The sequence below is a fragment of the Leuresthes tenuis genome, unplaced genomic scaffold (assembly GCF_036924035.1).
Source record: "Leuresthes tenuis unplaced genomic scaffold, fLeuTen1.0.hap1 SCAF_23, whole genome shotgun sequence".
NCBI classification, from domain to species: domain Eukaryota; kingdom Metazoa; phylum Chordata; class Actinopteri; order Atheriniformes; family Atherinopsidae; genus Leuresthes; species Leuresthes tenuis.
In genome coordinates, this window is record NW_027325377.1 from 2504422 (window position 1) to 2528223 (window position 23802).

Genomic DNA, 23802 nt, shown 5'->3' on the forward strand with positions numbered 1-23802 from the left:
CCTAATGCCCTGACGATTATCACCCTAGTAACCATCTTTTAATGCCTTGGCAACCGCCCACCAGCACAACGGCAGCACCGTAGCCTGGAAACTGCTGCGTGAGCCTCAGAAAGTCTAACTGGTGGTGATTTGCGGCGCTTTGAAGTGGTCCGGCTTGGAGGAAAAAGCAAAGTGCAACGTCGGCTCATTGGTCATTACAGCGGCTGTGTGTGGATGAAAGGTGCTGCTTCCTCTTTTAACCGCAGATATGTGGCTCGTTGAGGCCTCTTCAGGCATCTTTAAGGCTCCCTCTCAGATTGTGTCGCTGTCGTCAGGCCGGATCGCCACAGCAACGGGTCGCACCGAAGCTCAGCCGTGATCAAGCCCCTCTGAGGAAAAAGCACAGCCTGAAGGATTCCTTTCCAGGGTGTAGGAAGCAGCACCCTGCTGCAGGTGATCCTCACCTGGGGGGCTGTTACTGAGCAATCATGTCCTCCTCAGAGGCAGGAGTGTGATGCTGAGGCTGGGGGGGGTGTGAAGGTTTGGCATCCGGCCCAGATGTAGCTCAGCAGATGTTGAAATTTGTCGAAGCACTTTGGTTTCACAAAGGGATGCTGCAGGAGTCACCGGGAGAGTTTCTCCACAGCTGGAAATGTGCAGCTTCAGCGGTGATTATCGACCCGTAAAAGTCCCAGAACCTCCTGAAAGCTGCTCCAAAGATATCCTCCGATGAACCCAGTCAGAACACAGCTGACACCGCGGCCCGTAAATGTCCCAGAACCTCCTGAAAGCTGCTCTCAGGGGTCTGGGAGGCCCGGTACCTGCTGATGTCTCGCTCTGTGTTCATTGGCTTTGTCCTCGGCCGCCTGGAGACGCTGTGAATAAGTGACCTTTCAGACAATCGGCGGGGCCCCGGCTCTGAATGGCGAGCGGCGGCCCCCGGGTCCTCTGGTTCACATTGATTCCCTGAAACAATGAGGCCTCAGGAAGCCTGAAGGGGAATTAATAAGAAGCCTGAAGGGGGTGGATGCAGGAGGGCTTCAGTTCTGCAGGTGTTCGGGTTTCATTGACTGAAAGAATCATTTATTCTGGTTGTGCTCAGATCACTACATATCTGAAGGGTTCACAGCTCCTTTGATAACTCAATCATCTCCAGTCGGTGTTCATTTTGCTTTAAGCATCTGTAACATCTGTAACTTTGTGTTTGTGTCCAGTGAAAAGCTTGAATAAAGTTTCCTCATCCAAAGCCTCAGTAACTGGATAAACCTGGTTAACGCTTTCTTTTTATCACCTATTCAACATATTACGCTAAAAGTATCCAAAGAGGGGAGGGAATAGCTGTTTGGGCAGCTTCAAATTCCTCAGGTGTGACTCAACAATGAATGAATTAATCGTTGTTCAGCAGCTGGCCAACGGACAGAAACATGGATTCTCTTTTTCTGTTCTCATTATTCCACAAATACATCAAAGTTCTGTCTAAATACCAAACAGACCCCGTCTGTGGAAGCATGAGGGGTGAAAAACAAGCGCTCCCTGCTGCCCACCTGCCTGCGTGAGCCAATCACAGCTGTTCCTGACACAGATCCACAGGAGCAGAGAATAATCGCTTAAAAATTACTGAATAATCACTGAAAAATCACTTAAAAATTACTGAATAATCACTGAAAAAATGACTGAATAATCACTGAAAAATCACTGAAAAATTACTGAATAATCACTGAAAAATGACTGAATAATCACTGAAAAATCACTCAATAATCACTGAATAGTGACTGAATAATCACTGAATAATCACTGAATAGTCACTGAATAGTCACTGAATAGTGACTGAATAGTCACTGAATAGTCACTGAATAATCACTGAATAGTCACTGAATAATCACTGAATAGTCACTGAATAATCACTGAATAGTCACTGAATAATCACTGAATAGTGACTGAATAATCACTGAATAATCACTGAATAGTCACTGAATAATCACTGAATAATCACTGAATAGTCATTGAATAATCACTGAATAGTCACTGAATAATCACTGAATAGTCACTGAATAGTCACTGAATAATCACTGAATAGTCACTGAATAATCACTGAATAGTGACTGAATAATCACTGAATAATCACTGAATAGTCACTGAATAATCACTGAATAATCACTGAATAGTCATTGAATAATCACTGAATAGTCACTGAATAGTCACTGAATAATCACTGAATAGTCACTGAATAGTCACTGAATAATCACTGAATAGTCACTGAATAGTCACTGAATAGTCACTGAATAGTCACTGAATAATCACTGAATAGTGACTGAATAATCACTGAATAATCACTGAATAGTCACTGAATAATCACTGAATAATCACTGAATAGTCATTGAATAATCACTGAATAGTCATTGAATAATCACTGAATAGTCACTGAATAGTCACTGAATAATCACTGAATAGTCACTGAATAGTCACTGAATAGTCACTGAATAATCACTGAATAGTCACTGAATAGTCACTGAATAATCACTGAATAGTCACTGAATAGTCACTGAATAGTCACTGAATAATCACTGAATAGTCACTGAATAATCACTGAATAGTCATGAATAGTCACTGAATAATCACTGAATAGTCACTGAATAGTCACTGAATAGTCACTGAATAGTCACTGAATAGTCACTGAATAATCACTGAATAGTTACTGAATAATCACTGAATAGTCACTGAATAATCACTGAGTAGTCATGAATAATCACTGAATAGTCACTGAATAATCACTGAATAGTCACTGAATAATCACTGAATAGTCACTGAATAGTCACTGAATAGTCACTGAATAATCACTGAATAGTCACTGAATAATCACTGAATAGTCACTGAATAGTTACTGAATAATCACTGAATAGTCATGAATAATCACTGAATAGTCACTGAATAATCACTGAATAGTCACTGAATAGTTACTGAATAATCACTGAATAGTCAGTGAATAGTCACTGAATAGTTACTGAATAATCACTGAATAGTCAGTGAATAATCACTGAATAGTCAGTGAATAATCACTGAATAGTCACTGAATAGTTACTGAATAATCACTGAATAGTCATGAATAGTCACTGAATAGTCACTGAATAATCACTGAATAGTCACTGAATAGTTACTGAATAATCACTGAATAATCACTGAATAGTCACTGAATAGTTACTGAATAATCACTGAATAGTCAGTGAATAATCACTGAATAGTCAGTGAATAATCACTGAATAGTCACTGAATAGTTACTGAATAATCACTGAATAGTCACTGAATAGTCAGTGAATAATCACTGAATAATCACTGAATAATCACTGAATAGTTACTGAATAGTCACTGAATAGTCACTGAATAATCACTGAATAGTCACTGAATAATCACTGAATAGTCACTGAATAGTTACTGAATAATCACTGAATAGTCATGAATAATCACTGAATAGTCACTGAATAATCACTGAATAGTCACTGAATAGTTACTGAATAATCACTGAATAGTCAGTGAATAGTCACTGAATAATCACTGAATAGTCACTGAATAGTTACTGAATAATCACTGAATAGTCAGTGAATAATCACTGAATAGTCAGTGAATAATCACTGAATAGTCACTGAATAGTTACTGAATAATCACTGAATAGTCATTGAATAGTCAGTGAATAGTTACTGAATAATCAGGGTTGTTACTTTGCTTTAATGCGACCATATTTAAAGAAGAAGCCGTTGAGTTTTTGTCACTATTGTTTGACTAAACCAGAGATTTGAGTGTTGCACGCTGTGAATATTAGAGACAAATGTCCTCAAGCGTTGTTTCCATGGATCTAACGATGAGGTTTGATGTTACGGCTAAGAGTTCATCAGGAGGTGAAACCTGTGTTTGGGCCACAAAGTGATGATTTACAGTAAAAGCTGAAGGTTTGACACCTTTCATGGCTCTGATTCGGAGGCTGAAGACCCTGAATGAACAGGATGGTTTGTCTGGTAGATAGAAGAGTCGTTCCCTGGTCCTGCTCCATGTTTTCAGCTGTTATTTCCTTATTATCGCCCCCCCACCTCCCCAGCGCTGTGGCTGGATGAGGCAGAGCTCTGATGTGAGTCTTCTGGGGGTGAGACTTCCTTCTTTTTTATGTTTGCTGTTCATCAGAGTTACGGGTAATTACAGCAGAGAGAAGGTTTCTCACTCAAGGCTCCAGGAAGGCTCCAGGAAGGCTCCAGGAAGGCTCCAGGAAGGCTCCAGGAAGGCTCCAGGAAGGCCTGGAAAAGGCGGCAGCGGGAGCGAGAATGAAATATTTAGAGATATTCTTTTCAGGGGGAGGGGGCTGCTTTGGGAAGATGCATTTTCCTCGTGCTGGCTGCAGAGGGTGAGGGTGGGGGAGGGGTTTGAGTGTGTGACATCAGAGTGACATCAGAGTGTAACGTCTCCGTTTGTCCCCTGCAGAAGCTGGCGGTCCGAAGTTGTCCCGTGGGGACGGCGAAGCCGCTGTCACTCATCAAGCCTCCCAGCCAGGGCATCGCCATCTCCGTGGTGCCGGCCAAGGCTCCTGTTTCCATGGTGACCGCACACATTAACGGCCAGAAGGCGGCCAGCTCGGAGCAGACGTCCCCCGTCAACCTGCAGACGGGCGGCAGGGCGGCGGCGGCTGGAGTCCACCCGTTCAGCGGCAGCAGGAGAGCCGGCGAGCTGCCCCCCTCCCAGGTAACGCTCACCTCACCTGCAGGGGGCGGGGCTAAACACATACAGGCGTCTGATTGGGTGAGGAAGTGTGCTGTTGTTGAGTTAAACACCCCAAAACACTCACTTAGTTTCTCACACCCTGAAGCTGCTGGATCGGGGGTTCACTTAGTTTCTCACTCACTGAAGCTGTTGGATCGGGGGTTCACTTAGTTTCTCACTCACTGAAGCTGCTGGATCGGGGGTTCACTTAGTTTCTCACACCCTGAAGCTGCTGGATTGGGGGTTCACTTAGTTTCTCACACCCTGAAGCTGCTGGATCAGGGGTTCACTTAGTTTCTCACACCCTGAAGCTGCTAGAGGTAGTTTCTCACACCCTGAAGCTGCTGGATCGGGGGTTCACTTAGTTTCTCACACCCTGAAGCTGCTGGATCGGGGATTCACTTAGTTTCTCACTCACTGAAGCTGCTGAATCGGGGGTTCACTTAGTTTCTCACACCCTGAAGCTGCTGGATCGGGGGTTCACTTAGTTTCTCACACCCTGAAGCTGCTAGAGTTAGTTTCTCACTCACTGAAGCTGCTGGGTCAGGGGTTCACTTAGTTTCTCACACCCTGAAGCTGCTGGATCGGGGGTTCACTTAGTTTCTCACACCCTGAAGCTGCTGGATCAGGGGTTCACTTAGTTTCTCACACCCTGAAGCTGCTAGAGTTAGTTTCTCACTCACTGAAGCTGCTGGATCGGGGGTTCACTTAGTTTCTCACACCCTGAAGCTGCTGGACCGGGGGTTCACTTAGTTTCTCACACCCTGAAGCTGCTGGACCGGGGGTTCACTTAGTTTCTCACTCACTGAAGCTGCTGGATCAGGGGTTCACTTAGTTTCTCACACCCCAAAGCTGCTGGATCAGGGGTTCACTTAGTTTCTCACACCCCAAAGCTGCTGGATCGGGGGTTCACTTAGTTTCTCACACCCTGAAGCTGCTAGAGTTAGTTTCTCACACCCTGAAGCTGCTGGGTCAGGGGTTCACTTAGTTTCTCACTCACTGAAGCTGCTGGATCAGGGGTTCACTTAGTTTCTCACACCCCAAAGCTGCTGGATCAGGGGTTCACTTAGTTTCTCACTCACTGAAGCTGCTGGATCGGGGGTTCACTTAGTTTCTCACACCCTGAAGCTGCTAGAGTTAGTTTCTCACACCCTGAAGCTGCTGGGTCAGGGGTTCACTTAGTTTCTCACTCACTGAAGCTGCTGGATCGGGGGTTCACTTAGTTTCTCACACCCTGAAGCTGCTGGGTCAGGGGTTCACTTAGTTTCTCACTCACTGAAGCTGCTGGATCAGGGGTTCACTTAGTTTCTCACACCCCAAAGCTGCTGGATCAGGGGTTCACTTAGTTTCTCACACCCCAAAGCTGCTGGATCGGGGGTTCACTTAGTTTCTCACACCCTGAAGCTGCTAGAGTTAGTTTCTCACACCCTGAAGCTGCTGGGTCAGGGGTTCACTTAGTTTCTCACTCACTGAAGCTGCTGGATCGGGGGTTCACTTAGTTTCTCACACCCTGAAGCTGCTAGAGTTAGTTTCTCACACCCTGAAGCTGCTGGGTCAGGGGTTCACTTAGTTTCTCACACCCTGAAGCTGCTGGGTCAGGGGTTCACTTAGTTTCTCACACCCTGAAGCTGCTGGGTCAGGGGTTCACTTAGTTTCTCACACCCTGAAGCTGCTGGGTCAGGGGTTCACTTAGTTTCTCACTCACTGAAGCTGCTGGATCAGGGGTTCACTTAGTTTCTCACACCCTGAAGCTGCTAGAGTTAGTTTCTCACACCCTGAAGCTGCTGGGTCAGGGGTTCACTTAGTTTCTCACTCACTGAAGCTGCTGGATCGGGGGTTCACTTAGTTTCTCACACCCTGAAGCTGCTAGAGTTAGTTTCTCACACCCTGAAGCTGCTGGGTCAGGGGTTCACTTAGTTTCTCACACCCTGAAGCTGCTGGGTCAGGGGTTCACTTAGTTTCTCACACCCTGAAGCTGCTGGATCGTCCAGGACCTTCTGCAGCAGCGTCTCTGGGTTTGTTTCCAGTGAATAAAGTTTCCTGGAAGAATCAGCTGGCAGATTTCCTGTTGAGCTCTCTGTTTGAGCTCTTTTTTAACTCTTTTTTTTTTAGCTCTTTTTGAGCTCTTTTTTTAACTCTTTTCTGAGCTCTTTTTTTAGCTCTTTCCTGAGCTCTTTGCTCTTCGTTGAGCTCTTTTTATAGCTCTTTTTTTTTAGCTCTTTCCTGAGCTCTTTGCTCTTCGTTGAGCTCTTTTTATAGCTCTTTTTTTTTAGCTCTTTCCTGAGCTCTTTGCTCTTCGTTGAGCTCTTTTTATAGCTCTTTTTTTTTAGCTCTTTTCTGAGCTCTTTGCTCTTTGTTTGAGCTCTTTTTTAGCTCTTTTTGAGCTCTTTTTTAGCTCTTTTCTGAGCTCTTTTTTTAGCTCTTTTCTGAGCTCTTTGCTCTTCGTTGAGCTCTTTTTTTTTTAGCTCTTTTCTGAGCTTTTTGCTCTTTGTTTGAGCTCTTTTTCCTGCTCAGTCTTTATAGAACGCTCTGTTTGAGCTCTGTTTGCAGTATTTTTCCTCTCTGTTTGTTAGGATTCAGGCCACAGCCTCTCGGTTCTTCCCCACTTTGTATTCAGCACCATGTTCTCTGTCGGCTCACAGCCGGATCAGAGCTTCACGCTCAGCCTCCACACTGTTTCTGTCACTGTGTGGCCCCACAGAGGGAGGAGGGCCGAGCCTCGGGCCCTCGGGCTCCGGCTCCTGTCCACCCTGGACCCGCAGGATGCCTGTTGTTGTGAAGCCTCGTAACAGAGTCTCAGTCAGAACCCAGTTCCAGAGGTTTGTGGGGATGAAGGACATGATTCTTCTTCTCTTAGTTCACGTTGTGACTGTCGCTGATGAGGCTCGCAGCAGAAACCAAGCTGCTGGAGATGACTTCAGAGCTGCTTTTTCTCACTTTCTGATAAAAACCTTTCCATTTCCAGCTTCCAACGCAGCGATTTCCCTCCTGTGGATTCAGATTTGAGTTCTCTCAGAAGAACAAAGACGGGAAAACGTCCACACAGCTTTAGAAACGAGGGGAAAGTACCATCTTACTACAGCAGCCCAGAAGGGACAATCCAAACTGGCTCCACTGCCGTTTGGATTTAGGACGCCAAAAAGCTTCCTGAGCCAATCAGAAGTGGAGTTTCTTTGCTTTAACTTTGGAGCTTTCTGTGCAGACGTCTGTTGGTGAATTATTATTCATATAAAAGTTGCCCCCTCTGCAGTTTTAACTATTTGTCCCGTTGGGAATTTCAGGTACTTTTTGTGCTTCGAGTCACTTAAGACTGCTGATACGATCAATAATTGATGGTTTTCAACCATTTACAGAGTAGCTTTCCATGTTTCTGTTCTTTAGATGGTTAGTTTTCCATGAAGGGTGCAACTTTATCACATATTTTTCCACTTGTTGGGGGGAAAAGAACCCCAGGCTGCTCTGATTGGTCTGATCAGGCTCCTCCCACCACTCCACACCAGCTCATTGGTTGTTTAACAGGGAGTGACACATCTGTAACATCTGTCTCCTCTGCTTCTGTTTGGTCTGGGGCTCCGACACAAACCCCGGCGTGATAAAACCGCTGCTCCTCCTCCTGGGGGGGTGTCGGGTGGTGGCGGCGAGCGTCTCTTTATGGCCGTATCGTTCAGTTCTGCACTCAACTGTCATAAAAACTACTCCCAGGCTTTTTCTGGCCTCCATCTGAGAAGGCTCAGCCAATCAGAGGCCATCCTGGCTGCTGTGTGAACTGAGGAGGGGTGATGCTGGGGGGGGGTCGGGTCCCTCAGACCACCTGGCTAATAATTTGGAGATCAATTCTGGCTATTCAGACACTTTCTTAATATTCTGGGTTTAATTTAGGACTCAGTAGTTCCTGGATCATAGGACCGCTGTGGTTGGCCTGTTAATTCTCCCAGTTCAAAGATTTAAAACACTTGGACGGAAGTTGAGGACTTGGTGTTGGTTATCGTGCGGGAAACAAGCTTGAGCACCAAGTATTCCTTCTCCGAGGATTTCCAACCATTTCTCGCTTCAATTTACTTTAAGGAAAGTACTGTGTTTGTCCTGCAGTTCCACCCCATACCAGCAGGGGGTGTAACTGCAGCCAGAAGTCATTTAAGGACAGGAGAACGGCACCAAATGCAGTTACCTGTCGCTCTCGCTTTAATTTACTATAAGGAAAGTACTGTGTTTGTCCTGCAGTTCCACTCCGTACCAGCAGGGGGTGTAACTGCAGCCGGAAGTCATTAAAGGAGAGGAGAACGGCACCAAATGCAGTTGCCTGTCGCTCTCGCTTTTATTTACTTTAAGGAAAGTCATGTGTTTGTCCTGCAGTTCCACCCCTTACCAGCAGGGGGTGTAACTGCAGCCGGAAGTCATTAAAGGAGAGGAGAACGGCACCAAATGCAGTTGCCTGTCGCTCTCGCTTTAATTTACTTTAAGGAAAGTAATGTGTTTGTCCTGCAGTTCCACCCCGTACCAGCAGGGGGTGTAACTGGAGCCAGAAGTCATTTAAGGACAGGAGAACGGCACCAAATGCAGTTACCTGTCGCTCTCGCTTTTATTTACTTTAAGGAAAGTAATGTGTTTGTCCTGCAGTTCCACCCCTTACCAGCAGGGGGTGTAACTGCAGCCGGAAGTCATTAAAGGAGAGGAGAACGGCACCAAATGCAGTTACCTGTCGCTCTCGCTTTTATTTACTTTAAGGAAAGTACTGTGTTTGTCCTGCAGTTCCACTCCGTACCAGCAGGGGGTGCTGTAACTCGGTTTGCTGATGGAAACTAAAGTTGACGCCATGAAAGCGACACTTTGTGCTCATGGGTAAAGCCTTTTTGTTGTTTTTCACTTCGCTGTCGGCCTTCTGTCGGTGAATCCAAACACCAGGAGGTGTTTCTGAGGGAAATATTCAGAGGAAGACGTTTGTGGAGACCCTTCAGCTGGAGTTGAGCTACGCACCACCAACACGTGGGGCTTGTTAGCAGATACTAAACACATCTAAGCCCAGACTTCATGCTCTGAGCAACAGTCGTTGGTTCAGTGCAAACAGATTTAGCTTAAATCTAAAACTGTGGAGTTTCCGGGGTCTGATGCTCTGTTTCATGCTAACTTTTGCACGTTATCAGCGATAAAAATCAGAAATAAGCGCTCCGTAACTGTTGACTACAACAGAAACTAAAATCCTGCCGTGCAGCTCACTCAGCCGGCAGAGAGGGCAGCGTTTCTGGCGTGTTGGGTCGCACGGCGTCACGGTTTTATCGGGTGATAAGAGCCCGTTAAAGTGGAAGCAGCACCAAAACATCTGGGCTAGAACCGCCATCTTTCCATTGGATCACTGATGAAAATCCCTGGAAGTCGTCACAGCTACACGTGTGCAGGGCTCGCACTGCGAGTGGTTTTATGGTGATGGTGTTGCATTCCCCAGCTGTAGGGGGCGCCAAAGAGCAGAAAACTGTTTAAAACAACGGAGCAGGTGTGGAAGAGGTCTGAGTTTATCATCAGCTGCTGCTAAGAGGTGTTTGTGTTTGCAGCGTTCTTCTTCTGCAGATTTCAGCTGTTGTAAGAGCGTATTTCCAGTTGATTTACATGTGTTTGAAATGTATAAAAACCCAAGCAGAACCCTTAAAGAGCAGATTTTAATCAGATTAAGGCTGCTGGATGCCATTAAAACTCAAGTCCTCCTGGTCATTAGCAGAGTTGGAGATAATTAAAGCGTTACTTCGCTGAGCTGTGATTGGAGTTTGAGCTCGGAGCCGGGGAACAAAGAGGCTCAGAGGAGGTGAAATGTGTTTGAAAGTGTGCCTTTCATGGCTCTCCATCGAGCTGCCTTCCAAACGCAATCCTCAACCTCTTTAAACCGCCGCCAAGGTCACCTCCGCCATCCGCCTCCGAGTCTCGTTAAGGCCCCTCCGAGTGGCGTCCGGGAGGAGCCAGCGGCGTGAGGAGGAGGAGGGCTGCAGGCGCAGAAGTGATTATTCTATCTCTTCAGAGAAGAAGAGCGATGGCAGCCGGGCTGTTTGTGACTCTGCAGTGCAGTCAGTTTATTTAGCTTCGCACACAACAGAACCTCAAAGCCGGGCTTTAAGCTGCTTTTCAAGTTCTGCTTCAGCGGCGTTGACACACTGTCATAATCAGGGAGCTAATCTGGATGTAATACCTTCTTTTTAGAGGAAAACCTTCAAACTGCAGGCCGTGAAAAAAGAAAAGGACCCGATAATAACCATTTATTTAAATAGAAAGTCAGAAATAAGTTCCCCAAAAGCTTAGAACCACAGACCCTGAAGAGCTAACATTTACCTGCTAAATCTAACAGCGTTTGACTTTGTCAGAGTCTGGTTCTGGTGGGGTTTAGGGGTTCCTCCAGATGTTTAACTTCCTGTTTGGAGGAAGCTCTTTGCTGCTTTAGGACCACTTTAATCTGTTGGGATGTCTTTGGATCACTGACCAGAGCTTCAGGAGTACCTCAGAAGGCTGTAAGAACCTTAAAGGGGAACTCCGGTGTTTTAAACCTTATTTCTGCATGAAATACGTTCATCTACTCACTGAGAACAGTTTGATGAAAGTCGGCGTCCTTCAGAAGATATTTAGATAACTGGAGATCCATATAACGGAGAGAACGGGGCTTAGAGGATGCAGCCTCTAAATAAGGCATTATCTGTCTTTATTTCACCAATAATTTAAGAAGAATGAATGAATGAACGTGTGCTATAGCTCTGTTAGCTCATAGCTCTGTTAGCTCATAGCTGCTGTTAGCTCATAGCTCTGTTAGCTCATAGCTCTGTTAGCTCATAGCTCTGTTAGCTCATAGCTGCTGTTATGTGGCTACTTGCAGCTAAAGGAGAGCTAACGGAGGGATTTCTACACAGGCACTCTACTGGGCCCACTTCACTTTTAGACAGACTCACTGCTTTTTGTAAGATGCTACAGGTCAAATGTCAAATTTACTCTGAAACAAAGTGTTTTACTGTTTTATGGGGTTGACATATTGTAAATTAATCTTATTAATCTGCCTTTTCCCATAACATTGTGTGGCCAGCAAACATAAACGATATAAATAGCAATAGCGCCATTTTGTTAGGGAGACAACTCTGAGCAGCTTCCTGACAGGTTGTGCGGACTTGTCTCTTTCTTGCAAGAAATAAATGTTTTGTGTTCATCGTATCCAGCGACTCTGAGCCTAATTTTGAGAGAATTTTTCTGACAATCTGTCTTTATTTCACCAATACTTTAAGAAGAATGAATGAATGAACCTGTGCTATAGCTCTGTTAGCTCATAGCTGCTGTTAGCTCATAGCTGCTGTTAGCTCATAGCTCTGTTAGCTCATAGCTGCTGTTAGCTCATAGCTCTGTTAGCTCATAGCTCTGTTAGCTCATAGCTGCTGTTAGCTCATAGCTGCTGTTAGCTCATAGCTGCTGTTAGCTCATAGCTGCTGTTAGCTCATAGCTCTGTTAGCTCATAGCTGCTGTTATGTGGCTACTTGCAGCTATAGCAGAGCTAACGGAGGGATTTCTACACAGGCACTCTACTGGGACCACTTCATCCACACGCCCCCCTGCAGCACAGCTTATTCACTCCGTGCTCTGTGACAGTCGGCTAACTTCACACAGAGTTTGCTGCTGATAGTTTTGTGCAACATGGCAGGATATTTATCAGATTTTGACGACGTGAACGACGACTTTGAGTAAGATGGACGTTCTTACCGGTGTAGGTACCAGATGTGCTCGGGTTGCCAGATTTGCCACTTTTTTTTCAATACAAAATGTATTTGGAAACTGAGCTAATGATGTTAGCATTTCTATAAAAGTCACAAAAAAACAGCTAAGAAAACATAAAGTAGTGGGTTTACTATTTACATTTTATGAATGAAGTATTTTTTGCCAATATGACGTTATTTAATAGAAACTCCAACTTTATTACAAACTACGTTGCGTCCCATTTCATAAGAATCAGATGTGTTCGGGGTCCCTTTCGAAAGATAAAGCTGGATTTCTTTGTATAAGCCGTCCAGGTTTCGTACGAAGAGGAGAGCTAACGGAGGGATTTCTACTCAGGCACTCTACTGGGACCCCTTCATCCATGTGGTTCTACATTTGTTTTGAGGGCTAAAAGTCTTGGATGAAGGCTCAGAGGTTCCTTATGGGGTTCTGGGAGTTTTGCTTCTATGGGGGTTTTTGGGCTCTAAGAGTCTGGATGTTTGAGGAGAATTAATCCCTGTGGAGAACAGTTTTTAAAGCAGGTTCTCTATGGGTCATTCTGGGGTTTCAGGTCTTATTAATCCGTCTTCATGCAGGATTTGTTTGGGTTTTCTGATCATTGTGGAGGTCTTGAAGTCTAACATTGATAAAGAACCCCTGCTCACAGTCACGGAGGCTTTGATGATCCTGTTGGAGCGTTCTGGATCAAGGTTTGTGGGGATTGCAGTTTTTTAATGGGCCTATGTGAGTATTTCTGAGTCTCAGCAGGTTTTAGGGATGCTTCAAGATGTCCGAGAAGAAGAATGAGGAAGTTCAGGAGTTAATTTCAGAGGTCATTGAGGAGGTTTTGGGCTCCTTGTGTGGGCTTGAATTAAGGAAGGCAGATCAGGGGATCAGGGAGAACAATTCAATGGTCCTTGAGGGTGCTTTTAGGGTGAGTTTAAAGGGCTTAAAAAGGTTAGAGCGCCCCCTCTTGATTGCTTTGTGCCGGAGTAGAGCTGCAGGGTCGAGGAAAATGTCAGCAGTTCCTGAGATTTACGCCATCAGATGTCCTCCAGGGGATGTGATGAAGGAACAGCGTTGCTATGGTGACTGAGTCGTCCTCCGTTCGCTGTTGGGTCAGTGAACCTCGTGAACTCTCCTCAGGAGCTGATCGATCGATTGATTAGTTAACTGAAATGAGTGTTTGTCAGAGGCTTCACTTTCTTTTTTAGTTTTGCGTGAGCAAAGGACTCTGCTGAGTTCATCTTTAAGCTTTAAGAGTGAGACGAGGAGCAGCTTCCTCCAGGATGAAGGTGGTGAGACTGAGGTGAGCGCCCTCTGCTGGCTGCTGCAGAAACAGCTCAGAGCGAGATGACGTCTGCAGAGTTGTCTCCATGTTGGTGTTTTTACCGCTGAAATCCATCAGTGTGCAACAGAGACAGCAAGTAGATGGATCAGCTGAAGGTCCAGATGCATCTCTCAGCTCCTGTCAGGTCACAGCTGGATTTTTTCCTCTTTCTTAAGGACATCACTTTCAGATCCTGTTCATCTGCTGGAGATAGTTTTTTAGGCCTGACACTTCTTCTTTTGTCCTCCACTTGTCCAGTTTCCTCAAATGTTTTAAGGACACACTGCACACCATGCTGAGATATGCCAAGTTTTCAGCTAATAGCTCTTTGGGAATCACCTTGTTGCTGCAGAAATCCTATTTTCTGTCTGTCAAACTGTGTTTTCTTTGCTGTTTTTCATAGATGCAGCTAAAGAAATGGGAACAAATGATGTGTCTTTGTGACAAAGTGCCTAAAGATCCAGTTTAAAATGGCTTCTTTGCTAAGTTGTCCGTTCTGTGTCGACACAACACTGGTTCATCCCTTGAGTTAGGAGCCTTTTTCCTGCCTGAATGGGTCAAAGGTCAGACTTAAGTGGCTTAACAGAGAAAAAACCTCTGAAAATGCTCAGGAACAAGGACTGAAAATGAGGGAAAAGGCAGAAAATGTCCAAAGAAAAACTGTGAAAGAGCTTCAGAAAGCTGCAGAACTGTTGATCAGGACACTTTAAAGGTTTCAGAAAGCTGCAGAACTGTTGATCAGGACACTTTAAAGGTTTCAGAAAGCTGCAGAACTGTTGATCAGGACACTTTAAAGGTTTCAGAAAGCTGCAGAACTATTGATCAGGACACTTTAAAGGTTTCAGAAAGCTGCAGAACTGTTGATCAGGACACTTTAAAGGTTACAGAAAGCTGCAGAACTATTGATCAGGACACTTTAAAGGTTTCAGAAAGCTGCAGAACTATTGATCAGGACACTTTAAAGGTTTCAGAAAGCTGTAGAACTGTTGATCAGGACACTTTAAAGGTTACAGGAAGCTGCAGAACTGTTGATCAGGACACTTTAAAGGTTTCAGAAAGCTGCAGAACTATTGATCAGGACACTTTAAAGGTTTCAGAAAGCTGCAGAACTATTGATCAGGACACTTTAAAGGTTTCAGAAAGCTGCAGAACTGTTGATCAGGACACTTTAAAGGTTTCAGAAAGCTGCAGAACTGTTGATCAGGACACTTTAAAGGTTTCAGAAAGCTGCAGAACTATTGATCAGGACACTTTAAAGGTTTCAGAAAGCTGCAGAACTGTTGATCAGGACACTTTAAAGGTTTCAGAAAGCTGCAGAACTGTTGATCAGGACACTTTAAAGGTTACAGAAAGCTGCAGAACTATTGATCAGGACACTTTAAAGGTTTCAGAAAGCTGCAGAACTGTTGATCAGGACACTTTAAAGGTTTCAGAAAGCTGCAGAACTGTTGATCAGGACACTTTAAAGGTTACAGAAAGCTGCAGAACTGTTGATCAGGACACTTTAAAGGTTTCAGAAAGCTGCAGAACTGTTGATCAGGACACTTTAAAGGTTTCAGAAAGCTGCAGAACTATTGATCAGGACACTTTAAAGGTTACAGAAAGCTGCAGAACTGTTGATCAGGACACTTTAAAGGTTTCAGAAAGCTGCAGAACTGTTGATCAGGACACTTTAAAGGTTACAGAAAGCTGCAGAACTGTTGATCAGGACACTTTAAAGGTTACAGAAAGCTGCAGAACTGTTGATCAGGACACTTTAAAGGTTTCAGAAAGCTGCAGAACTATTGATCAGGACACTTTAAAGGTTTCAGAAAGCTGCAGAACTATTGATCAGGACACTTTAAAGGTTACAGAAAGCTGCAGAACTGTTGATCAGGACACTTTAAAGGTTTCAGAAAGCTGCAGAACTGTTGATCAGGACACTTTAAAGTTACAGAAAGCTGCAGAACTATTGATCAGGACACTAAAGGTTTCAGAAAGCTGCAGAACTATTGATCAGGACACTTTAAAGGTTACAGAAAGCTGCAGAACTGTTGATCAGGACACTTTAAAGGTTACAGAAAGCTGCAGAACTGTTGATCAGGACGCTTTAAAGGTTTAAAGCTGCAGAACTGTTGATCAGGACACTTTAAAGGTTACAGAAAGCTGCAGAACTATTGATCAGGACACTTTAAAGGTTTCAGAAAGCTGCAGAACTGTTGATCAGGACACTTTAAAGGTTTCAGAAAGCTGCAGAACTATTGATCAGGACACTTTAAAGGTTTCAGAAAGCTGCAGAACTGTTGATCAGGACACTTTAAAGGTTACAGAAAGCTGCAGAACTGTTGATCAGGACACTTTAAAGGTTACAGAAAGCTGCAGAACTGTTGATCAGGACACTTTAAAGGTTTCAGAAAGCTGCAGAACTATTGATCAGGACACTTTAAAGGTTACAGAAAGCTGCAGAACTGTTGATCAGGACACTTTAAAGGTTTCAGAAAGCTGCAGAACTGTTGATCAGGACACTTTAAAGGTTACAGAAAGCTGCAGAACTGTTGATCAGGACACTTTAAAGGTTAAAGAAAGCTGCAGAACTGTTGATCAGGACACTTTAAAGGTTTCAGAAAGCTGCAGAACTATTGATCAGGACACTTTAAAGGTTTCAGAAAGCTGCAGAACTATTGATCAGGACACTTTAAAGGTTACAGAAAGCTGCAGAACTGTTGATCAGGACACTTTAAAGGTTTCAGAAAGCTGCAGAACTATTGATCAGGACACTAAAGGTTTCAGAAAGCTGCAGAACTGTTGATCAGGACACTTTAAAGGTTACAGAAAGCTGCAGAACTGTTGATCAGGACACTTTAAAGGTTTCAGAAAGCTGCAGAACTGTTGATCAGGACACTTTAAAGGTTACAGAAAGCTGCAGAACTGTTGATCAGGACACTTTAAAGGTTTCAGAAAGCTGCAGAACTATTGATCAGGACACTTTAAAGGTTTCAGAAAGCTGCAGAACTGTTGATCAGGACACTTTAAAGGTTTCAGAAAGCTGCAGAACTGTTGATCAGGACGCTTTAAAGGTTTAAAGCTGCAGAACTGTTGATCAGGACACTTTAAAGGTTACAGAAAGCTGCAGAACTATTGATCAGGACACTTTAAAGGTTTCAGAAAGCTGCAGAACTGTTGATCAGGACACTTTAAAGGTTTCAGAAAGCTGCAGAACTGTTGATCAGGACACTTTAAAGGTTACAGAAAGCTGCAGAACTGTTGATCAGGACACTTTAAAGGTTTCAGAAAGCTGCAGAACTATTGATCAGGACACTTTAAAGGTTTCAGAAAGCTGCAGAACTGTTGATCAGGACACTTTAAAGGTTACAGAAAGCTGCAGAACTGTTGATCAGGACACTTTAAAGGTTTCAGAAAGCTGCAGAACTGTTGATCAGGACACTTTAAAGGTTACAGAAAGCTGCAGAACTGTTGATCAGGACACTTTAAAGGTTTCAGAAAGCTGCAGAACTATTGATCAGGACACTTTAAAGGTTACAGAAAGCTGCAGAACTATTGATCAGGACACTTTAAAGGTTACAGAAAGCTGCAGAACTGTTGATCAGGACACTTTAAAGGTTTCAGAAAGCTGCAGAACTGTTGATCAGGACACTTTAAAGGTTTCAGAAAGCTGCAGAACTATTGATCAGGACACTTTAAAGGTTTCAGAAAGCTGCAGAACTATTGATCAGGACACTTTAAAGGTTACAGAAAGCTGCAGAACTATTGATCAGGACACTTTAAAGGTTACAGAAAGCTGCAGAACTGTTGATCAGGACACTTTAAAGGTTTCAGAAAGCTGCAGAACTGTTGATCAGGACACTTTAAAGGTTTCAGAAAGCTGCAGAACTGTTGATCAGGACACTTTAAAGGTTACAGAAAGCTGCAGAACTATTGATCAGGACACTTTAAAGGTTACAGAAAGCTGCAGAACTGTTGATCAGGACACTTTAAAGGTTTCAGAAAGCTGCAGAACTGTTGATCAGGACACTTTAAAGGTTTCAGAAAGCTGCAGAACTGTTGATCAGGACACTTTAAAGGTTTCAGAAAGCTGCAGAACTGTTGATCAGGACACTTTAAAGGTTACAGAAAGCTGCAGAACTATTGATCAGGACACTTTAAAGGTTACAGAAAGCTGCAGAACTATTGATCAGGACACTTTAAAGGTTTCAGAAAGCTGCAGAACTATTGATCAGGACACTTTAAAGGTTTCAGAAAGCTGCAGAACTGTTGATCAGGACACTTTAAAGGTTTCAGAAAGCTGCAGAACTGTTGATCAGGACACTTTAAAGGTTACAGAAAGCTGCAGAACTGTTGATCAGGACACTTTAAAGGTTACAGAAAGCTGCAGAACTATTGATCAGGACACTTTAAAGGTTACAGAAAGCTGCAGAACTGTTGATCAGGACACTTTAAAGGTTTCAGAAAGCTGCAGAACTATTGATCAGGACACTTTAAAGGTTACAGAAAGCTGCAGAACTGTTGATCAGGACACTTTAAAGGTTTCAGAAAGCTGCAGAACTATTGATCAGGACACTTTAAAGGTTACAGAAAGCTGCAGAACTATTGATCAGGACACTTTAAAGGTTTCAGAAAGCTGCAGAACTGTTGATCAGGACACTTTAAAGGTTTCAGGAAGAAATGAGGCTGGTCAGGACACTTTAAAGGTTACAGGAAGAAATGAGGCTGATCAGGAACCTTTTATTTGATAGGACACAACCAGCTGTAGCTGCTTTAGCAGCAAATAGGACATATTATCATATAATAATAACATATAAGGTTAATTTTTATTGATTCTTCTGAATCCAAACAAAATCTTTTGATGTTGAAGCAGAAAATACGTAAAAGAACGTCTGAACTGAAGCATTTTCTGCTTCTTGCTGTGAGACGGACTGAAAGACGTGAAACTCGTCTTCTTCTGAGCTGAAGGTGATTCTCTGCGACTTCCTCTCAGATGAAACATGTCGACTGAGCTCGGCTGCGTGTGCACCTCCTCCTCCTCTTCCTCCTGCTGGGTTTAGATCCACTTTCCTCTCTAATCCTGCCTCCAGCTTGTCAGTCAGCTCACATCTTCAGCAGTTTCCCTGCAGCTCCCTGGCTGCAGAGTAAATAAGCAGCTCTGAGTTTCCTTCTTTATTAAAGCACTTTCTGTTCCTTTAAACTCTGTTATCATTCAGATTTACACATCAAATCCTCCTGAAATGTGAAGCCTGGTGGTAAACGTCTGGATGCACAGTGTTTTTCATCCTGACTCAGAGGTTGTTTTCTCCTTCAGGCTCCATGATTCACCTTCTGTTTTTCCTCCACCGACGACAGAAAGAGTCGATCGGACGTCTCATCGTGTTTAAAACTCACATATTAGGAGCAAATCTTTCATTTAAGGTGGAATGAGGCGGTGCTCGGGGTGTCCTGACCACACAATGAAAGAATCCAGATCATAATGTGGTTAAATTTCTAGCTTTTCTCTGAACTGCTGAACCCTAAGTCTCCTGCTCTATAACCAGGTCTCCATTTAAGATTTAGAGAAGGATGGAGAGTGTAAAACGTGAAAAAGCTCCCACTAATGTAGCAGAAAGCTGCTTGAAGAAGACTTGGTGCTCGTTAGGTGGGATGGAGACGAGTTTGTGAACAAAACCAGCTTCTTCCCTGAGGTGAAAGTCGGCTTCCTCTCCTCTGAGAAGTGAGAACTAACTCTTTCTACCGATGTTAGACCAAGATCTTTTGGTGTAATTTGGACACGTTTCAAACGGGGTTTAAGAAGTTTTCGGCTGGATTCTACGTCAGTCATAGACTGTGTGTAAGAATTAGTTTTACAGCTGTTTATTCACTGGTTTTAAACTGTTTTTAGCTTGATTTGAGACTGATTTCAGACTGGGTTTTACACTGAGTTCAGACTGGTTTTGGAGTTTGAACAGGACATGGTTTTATGGTGATTTTGACAGGTTCTGGTCCAGTTATAGACTGATTTCAGACTTGGTTTTACACAGAGTTTAGACTGGTTTTATGGTGATTTTGACAGGTTCTGGTCCAGTTATAGACTGATTTCAGACTTGGTTTTACACCGAGTTTAGACTGGTTTTGGAGTTTGAACAGGACATGGTTTTATGGTGATTTTGACAGGTTCTGGTCCAGTTATAGACTGATTTCAGACTTGGTTTTACACCGAGTTTAGACTGGTTTTGGAGTTTGAACAGGACATGGTTTTATGGTGATTTTGACAGGTTCTGGTCCAGTTATAGACTGATTTCAGACTTGGTTTTACACAGAGTTTAGACTGGTTTTATGGTGATTTTGACAGGTTCTGGTCCAGTTATAGACTGATTTCAGACTTGGTTTTACACAGACTTTAGACTGGTTTTGGAGTTTGAACAGGACATGGTTTTATGGTGATTTTGACAGGTTCTGGTCCAGTTATAGACTGATTTCAGACTGGGTTTTACACCGAGTTTAGACTGGTTTTGGAGTTTGAACAGGACATGGTTTTATGGTGATTTTGACAGGTTCTGGTCCAGTTATAGACTGATTTCAGACTGGGTTTTACACTGAGTTTAGACTGGTTTTGGAGTTTGAACAGGACATGGTTTTATGGTGATTTTGACAGGTTCTGGTCCAGTTATAGACTGATTTCAGACTGGGTTTTACACCGAGTTTAGACTGGTTTTGGAGTTTGAACAGGACATGGTTTTATGGTGATTTTGACAGGTTCTGGTCCAGTTATAGACTGATTTCAGACTTGGTTTTACACAGAGTTTAGACTGGTTTTATGGTGATTTTGACAGGTTCTGGTCCAGTTATAGACTGATTTCAGACTGGGTTTTACACAGAGTTTAGACTGGTTTTGGAGTTTGAATGGGACATGGTTTTATGGTGATTTTGACAGGTTCTGGTCCAGTTATAGACTGATTTCAGACTGGGTTTTACACTGAGTTTAGACTGGTTTTGGAGTTTGAACAGGACATGGTTTTATGGTGATTTTGACAGGTTCTGGTCCAGTTATAGACTGATTTCAGACTGGGTTTTACACTGAGTTTAGACTGGTTTTGGAGTTTGAACAGGACATGGTTTTATGGTGATTTTGACAGGTTCTGGTCCAGTTATAGACTGATTTCAGACTGGGTTTTACACTGAGTTTAGACTGGTTTTGGAGTTTGAACAGGACATGGTTTTATGGTGATTTTGAAAGGTTCTGGTCCAGTTATAGACTGATTTCAGACTTGGTTTTACACTGAGTTTAGACTGGTTTTGGAGTTTGAACAGGACATGGTTTTATGGTGATTTTGACAGGTTCTGGTCCAGTTATAGACTGATTTCAGACTGGGTTTTACACTGAGTTTAGACTGGTTTTGGAGTTTGAACAGGACATGGTTTTATGGTGATTTTGACAGGTTCTGGTCCAGTTATAGACAGATTTCAGACTTGGTTTTACACTGAGTTTAGACTGGTTTTGGAGTTTGAACAGGACATGGTTTTATGGTGATTTTGACAGGTTCTGGTCCAGTTATAGACTGATTTCAGACTTGTTGTGGACTTTGTTTTGTGCCACTTCTTCTTTAAACTGGTTTCGTTTGGTGGATTGTTTTGATCTGAATTTAGACTGATTTCAGACGGGTTTAGAGTCAGTTTTGATCAGGTTTGGGTTGTGGGTTCAAAGAGACTGGTTCAGAGAGGCTGACTGATTCAGAGAGACTGGTTCAAAGAGACTGGTTCAGAGAGGCTGACTGGTTCAGAGAGGCTGACTGGTTCAGAGAGGCTGACTGGTTCAGAGAGACTGGTTCAGAGAGGCTGACTGGTTCAGAGAGACTGGTTCAAAGAGACTGGTTCAGAGAGGCTGACTGGTTCAGAGAGACTGACTGATTCAGAGAGACTGGTTCAGAGAGGCTGACTGGTTCAGAGACACTGACTGGTTCAGAGAGGCTGACTGGTTCAGAGAGACTGACTGGTTCAGAGAGACTGGTTCAGAGAGACTGACTGATTCAGAGAGACTGGTTCAGAGAGGTTGACTGGTTCAGAGAGACTGACTGGTTCAGAGAGACTGACTGGTTCAGAGAGACTGGTTCAAAGAGACTGGTTCAGAGAGGCTGACTGGTTCAGAGAGACTGACTGATTCAGAGAGACTGGTTCAGAGAGGCTGACTGGTTCAGAGAGACTGACTGGTTCAGAGAGGTTGACTGGTTCAGAGAGGCTGACTGGTTCAGAGAGACTGACTGGTTCAGAGAGGTTGACTGGTTCAGAGAGGCTGACTGGTTCAGAGAGACTGACTGGTTCAGAGAGGCTGACTGGTTCAGAGAGACTGGTTCAGAGAGACTGGTTCAGAGAGGTTGACTGGTTCAGAGAGACTGACTGGTTCAGAGAGACTGGTTCAGAGAGACTGGTTCAGAGAGGCTGACTGGTTCAGAGAGACTGGTTCAGAGAGACTGACTGGTTCAGAGAGACTGGTTCAAAGAGACTGGTTCAGAGAGGCTGACTGGTTCAGAAAGGCTGGTTCAGAGAGGCTGACTGGTTCAGAGAGACTGGTTCAAAGAGACTGGTTCAGAGAGACTGACTGATTCAGAGAGACTGGTTCAGAGAGGCTGACTGGTTCAGAGAGACTGACTGGTTCAGAGAGACTGGTTCAGAGAGACTGACTGATTCAGAGAGACTGGTTCAGAGAGACTGGTTCAGAGAGGTTGACTGGTTCAGAGAGACTGACTGGTTCAGAGAGACTGGTTCAGAGAGACTGACTGGTTCAGAGAGGCTGACTGGTTCAGAGAGACTGACTGATTCAGAGAGACTGGTTCAGAGAGGCTGACTGGTTCAGAGAGGCTGACTGGTTCAGAGAGGCTGACTGGTTCAGAGAGACTGGTTCAGAGAGACTGACTGATTCAGAGAGACTGGTTCAGAGAGACTGGTTCAGAGAGGTTGACTGGTTCAGAGAGACTGACTGGTTCAGAGAGACTGGTTCAGAGAGACTGACTGGTTCAGAGAGGCTGACTGGTTCAGAGAGACTGACTGATTCAGAGAGACTGGTTCAGAGAGGCTGACTGGTTCAGAGAGGCTGACTGGTTCAGAGAGACTGGTTCAGAAAGGCTGGTTCAGAGAGACTGACTGGTTCAGAGAGACTGGTTCAGAGAGGTTGACTGGTTCAGAGAGACTGGTTCAGAGAGGCTGACTGGTTCAGAGAGGCTGACTGGTTCAGAGAGGCTGACTGGTTCAGAGAGACTGACTGGTTCAGAGAGACTGGTTCAGAGAGACTGACTGGTTCAGAGAGGTTGACTGGTTCAGAGAGGTTGACTGGTTCAGAGAGACTGGTTCAGAGAGGCTGACTGGTTCAGAGAGACTGGTTCAGAGAGACTCAGCTGAATAATTTTATATTATATTAAAGTGTAAAAAGTGAAAAAGCTCCCACTAATGTACCGGAAAGCTGCTTGAAGAAGACTTGGTGCTCGTTAGGTGGGATGGAGACGAGTTTGTGAACAAAACCAGCTTCTTCCCTGAGGTGAAAGTCGGCTTCCTCTCCTCTGAGAAGTGAGAACTAACTCTTTCTACCGATGTTAGACCAAGATCTTTTGGTGTAATTTGGACACGTTTCAAACGGGGTTTAAGAAGTTTTCGGCTGGATTCTACGTCAGTCATAGACTGTGTGTAAGAATTAGTTTTACAGCTGTTTATTCACTGGTATTAAACTGTTTTTAGCTTGATTTGAGACTGATTTCAGACTGGGTTTTACACTGAGTTCAGACTGGTTTTGGAGTTTGAACAGGACATGGTTTTATGGTGATTTTGACAGGTTCTGGTCCAGTTATAGACTGATTTCAGACTGGGTTTTACACAGAGTTTAGACTGGTTTTGGACTTTGAACAGGACATGGTTTTATGGTGATTTTGACAGGTTCTGGTCCAGTTATAGACTGATTTCAGACTGGGTTTTACACTGAGTTTAGACTGGTTTTGGAGTTTGAACAGGACATGGTTTTATGGTGATTTTGACAGGTTCTGGTCCAGTTATAGACTGATTTCAGACTTGGTTTTACACAGACTTTAGAC

At 44.0% G+C, this 23802-nt stretch overlaps 1 protein-coding gene across 2 annotated transcripts in view; it reads left to right on the forward strand.

Moving 5' to 3' along the window:
* Positions 1–23802, forward strand: part of phf21b (PHD finger protein 21B) — a 135454-nt gene that overhangs the window by 93741 nt on the left and 17911 nt on the right. For both annotated transcript variants that reach the window (XM_072377812.1, XM_072377813.1), the window contains exon 3: positions 4444–4701. In XM_072377812.1, coding sequence (XP_072233913.1) covers positions 4444–4701 — 258 coding nt within the window. The remainder of the gene's footprint in view (positions 1–4443; positions 4702–23802) is intronic.